General features: G+C 29.8%; 1 protein-coding gene across 1 annotated transcript; it reads left to right on the top strand.

Moving 5' to 3' along the window:
• The first annotated feature begins 6 nt into the window (after positions 1–6).
• Positions 7–7725, top strand: LOC310923804 (transcription factor 4). The gene is made up of 2 exons (XM_083885739.1): positions 7–1111; positions 6911–7725. The coding sequence occupies exons 1-2, from the start codon at positions 943–945 to the stop codon at positions 7045–7047; spliced, it is 306 nt and encodes a 101-aa protein (XP_083741865.1). The 5' UTR covers positions 7–942; the 3' UTR covers positions 7048–7725.
• Positions 7726–8630: the final 905 nt, after the last annotated feature.

The raw sequence follows: 8630 nt of genomic DNA, 5'->3' as shown, positions 1-8630 counted from the left end.
CATCAAAGAACGGGAAAAAATCGAAAAAAAATCGAAAAAAAATTCCAAAAAAATCCAAAAAAATGGGAAAAAAATAGAAAAAACATCGGGAAAAAATTGAAAAAAATCATGAAAAAATGGGAAAAAAATTCGAAGAAAAATCGGAAAAAATTCCAAAAAATCATCAAAAAATGGGAAAAAAAATCGAAAAAAATTGGAAAAAAATTCCAAAAAAATTCCAAAAAAATGGGAAAAAAATCGAGAAAAAATTGAAAAAAAAATTGAAAAAAATCATTAAAAAATGGGAAAAAAATCGAAAAAAAAAATCGGGAAAAAGTTCCAAAAAATCATGAAAAAATGGGAAAAAAATTGAAGAAAAATTGAAAAAAATTCCAAAAAAATGGGAAAAAATCAGAAAAAAATGGGGAAAAAATCAGAAAAAAAGGGGGAAAAAATCAGAAAAAAATTGAAAAAAATCCAAAAAAATGGGAAAAAATCGAAAAAAATTGGAAAAAAACCAAAAAAAATTGGAAAAAAATTGGAAAAAAATCCAAAAAAACGGGGAAAAAATCGAAAAAAAACCTGGAAAAAAATCCAAAAAATCCAAAAAAAATTCAAAAAAATTCCAAAAAAATCCAAAAAAATCATCAAAAAATGGGAAAAAAAATCGAAAAAAAAATTCAAAAAAATCATCAAAAAATGGTAAAAAATCGAAAAAAAGACTGAAAAAAAACCAGAAAAAATCATCGAAAAATGAGAAAAAAATTGAAAAAAAAATCCGAAAAAAATCGGAAAAAAATCACTAAAAATCACTAAAAAAATCTGAAAAAAAATCCTAAAAATGTCAAATTTTTTTTTTTGCAATAATTAAATTTATTTTTTCATTTTTTCCTCCCCACAGCAATAACAGACGCGAGGACCTGACCCCCGAACAAAAAGCCGAGCGAGAAAAAAGAACGACGAATGGCCAACAACGCCCGCGAGAGGTTGAGAGTGCGAGACATCAACGAGGCCTTCAAGGAGCTGGGCCGGATGGTGCAGCTGCACCTCAAGAGCGACAAGCCCCAGACCAAACTGCTCATCCTCCACCAGGCCGTGGCCGTCATCCTCAGCCTGGAGCAGCAGGTCCGAGGTGGGTGGAGATTCGGGGGGAAAAATGGGAATTTTGGGCAAAAAACCGCGTCTTTTTAGCATTTTTTGTTGATTTTTTACGTATTTTTTCGTCATTTTTGACGATTTTTCGTGAATTTTTGGTATTTTTTTGCCATTTTTTTGTGATTTTTTAGAGAATTTTTGTCATTTTTTTGATGATTTTTTTGTGATTTTTTGAGAATTTTTGGTGATTTTTTGAGAATTCTCCGCGACTTCGTCGCGATTTTTTGCCGATTTTTCGCGATTTCGTCGCAATTTTTCGCTTCTTTTTCACGAATTTTTTCGTAATTTTTTGTCGTTTTTTTCCCAATTTTTTGTCATTTTTTAGAGAATTTTTGGGGATTTTTTGATGATTTTTTAGTAATTTTTTTGAGAATTTTTTGGAATTTTTTACCATTTTTTACGTATTTTTTTGAGCGATTTTGTCGCGACTTCGTCGCGACTTTTTGGTCATTTTCGCGTCTTTTTTCCGACATTTTTTGCCAATTTTTTAGAGATTTTTGGTGATTTTTTCCCATTTTTTAGTGATTTTTTTGCCATTTTTAGTGATTTTTCAGGAATTTTTTAGTAATTTTTTGTGGTTTTTCGCCAATTTTTTACGACATTTTTTTGCAACTTTTTTGCCAATTTTTTACCAATTTTTCCCATTTTTTCCCCATTTTTTCCCCAATTTTTCCCAATTTTTTCCCAATTTTTCCAATTTTTTCCTAATTTTTCCCCATTTTTTCCCCATTTTTCCCCATATCTTTTGCCATTTTTTAGGAATTTTTCACGATTTTTTCGCCAATTTTTCGCGATTTTTGCCAATTTTCCCCATTTTTCCCCAATTTTTTCCCATTTTTTAGGGATTTTTTTGTCATTTTTTAGGATTTTTTAGTGATTTTTTGAGAATTTTTTGAGAATTTTTTGGTGATTTTTTGAGAATTTTTCGCCGTTTTGTCGCGACTTCGTCACGATTTTTTGCCGATTTTTCGCGATTTCGTCGCAATTTTTCGCGTCTTTTTCACGAATTTTTTTCGTAATTTTTTGTCGTTTTTTTCCCAATTTTTTGTCATTTTTTAGAGAATTTTTGGGGATTTTTTGATGATTTTTTAGTGATTTTATGAGAATTTTTTGAGAATTTTTTGGAATTTTTTACCATTTTTTACGTATTTTTCGCGCGATTTTGTCGCGACTTCGTCGCGATTTTTTGCCGATTTTTTTGCCAATTTTTAGTGATTTTTAGTGATTTTTTCATGATTTTTTAGTCTTTTTTTAGTGATTTTTTGAGAATTTTTTTGGATTTTTTGGGTGTTTTTACCATTTTTTACAAATTTTTTTCGTATTTTTTCCGCAATTTTTTGCAATTTTTGGTCGTTTTCGCGTCTTTTTTTCCTATTTTTTTCCTATTTTTTAGTCATTCTTTGGTGATTTTTTAGTGATTTTTTTGCCATTTTTTAGTCATTTTTTAGTGATTTTATGAGAATTTTTTGAGATTTTTTTGAGATTTTTTTGAGAATTTTTTAGTGATTTTTTTCTAGAATTTTCCATCAGTTTCGTGTCAGTTTCACGTCATTTTCTCATGATTTTCTGCCATTTTTTCACCAATTTTTTCATGAATTTTTGAGAATTTTTTGGGAATTTTTCCACAATTTTTCCAGAATTTTTTGGAATTTTTTGGGGAAATTTTTTGGGAATTTTTGGGGGGAATTTTTGGGGTCCCGGATGGTGCAGCTGCACCTCAAGAGCGACAAGCCCCAGACCAAACTGCTCATCCTCCACCAGGCCGTGGCCGTCATCCTCAGCCTGGAGCAGCAGCTCCGAGGTGGGTGGAAAATTGGGGGTTTTGGGGCAAAAAACCGCGTCTTTCTATCGTTTTTTGTTGATTTTTTATGAATTTTTAAGCGATTTTTTGGTGATTTTTCGCGTATTTTTTTTCCATATTTTTTGGTCAATTTTTGGTGATTTTTTGGAGAATTTCTAGTGATTCTTAAATGGTTTTTTGTTGATTTTTTCATGGTTTTTTAGTGATTTTTTGAGAATTCTTTGGAATTTTTTACGTATTTTTTGCGCGATTTTGTCGCGACTTCGTCGCGATTTTTTGCCGATTTTTCGCGGTTTTTTGCGAATTTTTCGTCATTTTTTAGTTAATTTTTAGTGATTTTTTTGCGATTTTTAGTGGTTTTTTAGTGATTTTTTAGGAATTTTTTGGGAATTTTTTAGGAATTTTTACCATTTTTTACCAATTTTTTTTTGTATTTTTTCCGCGATTTTTTGCCAATTTTTGGTCATTTTCGCGTCTTTTTTCCCATTTTTTTTCCCGATTTTTTAGTCATTTTAGGTGATTTTTTAGTGATTTTTTTTCCCATTTTTTAGTGATTTTTTTTGCCATTTTTTAGTGATTCTTCAGGAATTTTTTAGTAATTTTTTGTGATTTTTCGCCAATTTTTTACGACATTTTTTGCGACTTTTTTGCCAATTTTTTACCAATTTTTCCCCATTTTTTCCCAATTTTTTCCTAATTTTTCCCCATTTTTCCCCATTTTTTCCCATATCTTTTGCCATTTTTTAGGAATTTTTCACGATTTTTTTCGCCAATTTTTCGCGATTTTTTTGCCAATTTTCCCATTTTTTCCCAAATTTTTTCCCATTTTTTAGGGATTTTTTTGTCATTTTTTAGGGATTTTTTAGTGATTTTTTGAGAATTTTTTGAGAATTTTTTGGTGATTTTTTGAGAATTTTTCGCCGTTTTGTCGCGACTTCGTCACGATTTTTTGCCGATTTTTCGCGATTTCGTCGCAATTTTTCGCGTCTTTTTCACGAATTTTTTCGTAATTTTTTGTCGTTTTTTCCCAATTTTTTGTCATTTTTTAGAGAATTTTTGGGGATTTTTTGATGATTTTTTAGTGATTTTATGAGAATTTTTTGAGAATTTTTTGGAATTTTTTACCATTTTTTACGTATTTTTCGCGCGATTTTGTCGCGACTTCGTCGCGATTTTTTGCCGATTTTTTTGCCAATTTTTAGTGATTTTTTAGTGATTTTTTCATGATTTTTTAGTCTTTTTTTAGTGATTTTTTGAGAATTTTTTGGATTTTTGGGTGTTTTTACCATTTTTTACCAAATTTTTTTCGTATTTTTTGCGCGATTTTTTGCCAATTTTTGGTCATTTTCGCGTCTTTTTTCCATTTTTTTCCCGATTTTTAGTCATTTTTCGGTGATTTTTTAGTGATTTTTTTGCCATTTTTTAGTCATTTTTTAGTGGTTTTATGAGAATTTTTTGAGATTTTTTTGAGAATTTTTTAGTGATTTTTTCCAGAATTTTCCATCCATTTCGTGTCAATTTCACGTCAATTTCTCATGATTTTCTGCCATTTTTTTTCATGGATTTTTGAGAATTTTTTGGGAATTTTTCCAGAATTTTTTGGGAATTTTTTGGGGGATTTTTGGGGTTTTTAATGGGAATTTTGGAGATTTTTAATGGGATTTTTTGGGGTTTTTAATGGGATTTTTGTCCCTTTTTTCTGGGATTTTTTCCTATTTTTTCTTGGATTTTTTTGCCTCTTTTTAATGGAATTTTTTTTGTATTTTTTTCTTGTATTTTTCCCTTTTTTTCATGGGATTTTTTCCTTTATTTTTCTATTAAGTTTTTTCGTTTTTTCCATTAAATTTCTCCATTTTTTTCCATTTTTTTTCCACCAAAATTTGTCCATTTTTTCCACCAAAATCCTTCATTTTTCCACTAAAACTTCTCCCTTTTCTCCTACAAAAATTTGTGATTTTCCCACAAAATTTTCTCCCTTTTTCACCCCCAAAATTCCCGACTTTTCCACCAAAATTCTCCGTTTTTTTTCCATGAAATTTCTCCATTTTCTCCATTAAATTTCTCCATTTTTTTCCATCAAATTCTTCCATTTTTCCCGCCAAAATTGTCCCTTTTATCCACCAAAAAATTGGCGATTTTTACACCAAAATTTCTCCCTTTTCTCCATAGAATTTTTTCATTTTCTCCATTAAAAATCCACTTTATTTTCCACCAAAATTTCTCCAGTTTTTCTATTAAATTTCTCCATTTTCCCCCCAAAAATTCCATGATTTTTCTACCAAAATTTCTCCATTTTTTCCATTAAATTTCTCCATTTTTTCCCCCAAAAATTCACGATTTTCCCACCAAAATTTCTCTATTTTTTTCTGGCAAAAATTCGCGACTTTTCCTCCCGAATTTCTCCATTTTTTTCCATTAAATTTTCATGGAATTTTTTCATTTTTTTCCATTAAATTTCTCTCTTTTCTCCACCAAAATTTCTCCGTTTTTCCTACGAATTTTCCCCTTTTTCCATGAAATTTCTCCATTTTTCCCCCCCCAAAATTCTCCCTTTCTTTCCCACCAAAAATTCTCATTTTTTTGACGAAAATCCTTCGTTTTTTCCGCGTAATTTCCCCGTTTTTCGTCATAATTTTGTTGTTTTTTCACCAAAATTTCCCAGTTTTTTTCCATTTAGTTTTCCATTTCCTCCCATCCAAATTCTCTCTTTATTTTCCACTAAAATTTCTCCATTTCTCCACCAAAATCGACCCTTTTTTTCCTATTAAATTTTCTCCTTTTTCCCACCAAAAATTTATGGAATTTTTCCTTGTTTTTATCCATGGATTTTTTTCGGGTTTTTTTCCATGAAATTTTTCCATGTTTTCCACCAAATTCCTTCATTTTTTCCATTAAATTTTTTCCATTTTTTTCTTGATTATTTCTCCTTTTTTTCCCCACGAAATTTCTCTGTTTTTCCATTTTTGTCCATGAAAATTCTGCATTTTTTCCCCAAAAAATTCCGTGATTTTTCCACCAAAACTTCTCCGTTTTTTTCCATGAAATTTCTCCATTTTTTCCACCAAAAATTCTCAATTTTCACATCAAATTCTTCCATTTCTCCACCAAAATTCACCATTTTTTTCCAACAAAAACTGACGATTTTTCCGCCGTTTTTCGTCGTAATTTCGTCGTTTTTCGTCGTAATTTCGTCGTTTTTGCGCCAAATTTCTCCGGATTTTTTTCCAAAAAATCCCTTTATTCCAAATTTTTTCTCTCTTTTTTTCTGGAATTTTTTTGCTCTTTTTTTAATAGGATTTTTTCTGATTTTTTCTGGAATTTTGTCTCTTTTTTTTCTGTTTTTTTCCTTTTTTTTCTTGGATTTTTGTCTCTTTTTTTGTGGAATTTTTTCCTCTTTTTTCTGGAATTTTTCTCAATTTTTTCCATGAAATTTTTCCATTTTTTTCCATGAAATTTCTTGGAATTTTTTTTCTTTTTCCACCAAAATTTCTCCGTTTTTCCCATGAAACTTTCCCATTTTTTTTCCATGAAAATCCTTCGTTTTTCCCATTAAATTTCTCCGATTTTTCCATTAAAATTCCTTTTTTTTTTAATCAAAATTCTCCATTTTTTCCATGAAATTTCTCCACCAAAATCAACCCTGTTTTTTCCACCAAAATTTTCCATTTTTCTCCCCCAAATTTTTTCGTTTTTCCACCAAAATCCTTCGTTTTTCCCCAAATTTTTTCCACCAAATTTCTCCATTTTCTCCACCCAAATTCCCCCGTAATTTTCCGTTAAAATCATTAAATTTTCCATTAAATTTCTCCACCAAAATTCTCCATTTTTTCCACCGAAAATTCGCGATTTTTCCACCGTTTTTTATCGTAATTTCGTCGTTTTTCGTCGTAATTTCGTCATTTTTGTGCCGAAAAATCCCATTTTTTTTTCTGTTCACTCCCCACCCTCCAAATATTTGATTTTTTCTCCCCCCAGAGCGGAATCTGAACCCGAAGGCGGCGTGTCTGAAGCGTCGGGAGGAGGAGAAGGTGCCGTCGGAGCCGCCCCCGTTGGCCTTGGCCGGAGCTCACGGGGGAATCGGGGACGGGCCCAACCACATGGGCCAGATGTGACCCCAAAAAAGGGGAAATTAAAATAAAAATAGGTGAGGAAATGGGGAAAAAAGTCCTAAAAAAATTCCAAAAAAAATTCCAAAAAAATCCCCAAAAAAATCCCTGAAAAAATACGAAAAATCGCTAAAAAATCCTCCAAAAATCCCTAAAAATCCACAAAAAAATCCCAAAAAAATCCCCCAAAAAACTCCAAAAAAATTCCAAAAAAATCTATAAAAATTCCTAAAAAATCCCCCAAAAAATCCCAAAAAAAAATCCCCAAAAAATCGCTAAAAAATCCCTAAAAAATTTACAAAAAAAAATCCCTTTAAAGATCCCCAAAAACTCCCTCAAAAAATCCCAAAAAATCTCCCAAAAAATCTCCCAAAAAAATCCCAAAAAAATGCCCAAAAAATCCCTAAAAAATTCCCAAAAAATTCCCTAAAAAAGTCTCTAAAAAACACCAAAAAATCTAAAAAAAAAATCCCTAAAAATCTCCAAAAAATCCTCAAAAAATCTCTAAAAAAATCCCCAAAAAAACTCCAAAAAAATTCACTAAAAATCCCAAAAAAATCACCAAAAAATCCCTAAAAAAATCCAAAAAAAATCCCTAAAAAAATTCCCAAAAATTCCCCAAAAATCCCTAAAAAAAAATCCCTAAAAAATCGCCAAAAAATTCCTAAAAAATCAAAAAAAGAATTCCAAAATGTTCTCAAAAACTTTCCCAAAAAATTCTAAAAAAATCTCGAAGAAAACCAAAAAAAATCCCCCAAAATTCCTAAAAAAAATTACAAAAAAAATCCAAAAAATCTCTGAAAAAATCCCCAAAAAAATCCCCCAAAAAATCCCTAAAAAAATCCAAAAAAATTCCACAAAAAATCCTTAAAAATCCCAAAAAAATCCCACAAAAAACCTCTAAAAAGTCCCTAAAAAATTTCCAAAAAAAAATCCCTTTAAAGATCCCCAAAAACTCCCTCAAAAAATCCCAAAAAATCTCCCAAAAAAATCTCCCAAAAAAATCCCCAAAAAAATCTGCAAAAAAATCCCTAAAAAAATCCCTAAAAAATTCCCAAAAAATTCCCTAAAAAATCTCTAAAAAACACCAAAAAATCTAAAAAAAAAAATCCCTAAAAATCTCCAAAAAATCCTCAAAAAATCTCTAAAAAAATCCCAAAAAAACCCCAAAAAAATTCACTAAAAATCCCAAAAAAATCACCAAAAAATCCCTAAAAAAATCTCCAAAAAAATCCACAAAAATTCCTTTAAAAATCCCCAAAAAATCCAAAAAATTCCAAAAAAATCCCCAAAAATATTTAAAAAAAAATCCCCCAAAAAAATCCCCAAAAATCCCAAAAAAATTCTGAAAAAATTCCCAAAAAATTCGTAAAAAAAATCCCAAAAAAATCCCAAAAATTTCCCCCCCAAAAAATCCCCAAAAAATTCAAAAAAATTCCCCCAAAAAATTCCCAAAAATCTCAAAAAAATTCCTAAAAAATCCCTAAAAAATTCCAAAAAATTCAAAAAAAAATCCCTTTAAAAATCCCCCCAAAAATCCCAAAAAATTAATTTTAAATTAATTAATAAAATTAATAAATTAATTTTAA

The sequence above is a fragment of the Zosterops lateralis genome, assembly GCF_965231275.1.
Source record: "Zosterops lateralis genome assembly, contig: HAP1_HAP1_SCAFFOLD_339, whole genome shotgun sequence".
Lineage (NCBI taxonomy): Eukaryota > Metazoa > Chordata > Aves > Passeriformes > Zosteropidae > Zosterops > Zosterops lateralis.
This window is presented reverse-complemented; position numbering and strand designations above follow the sequence as displayed.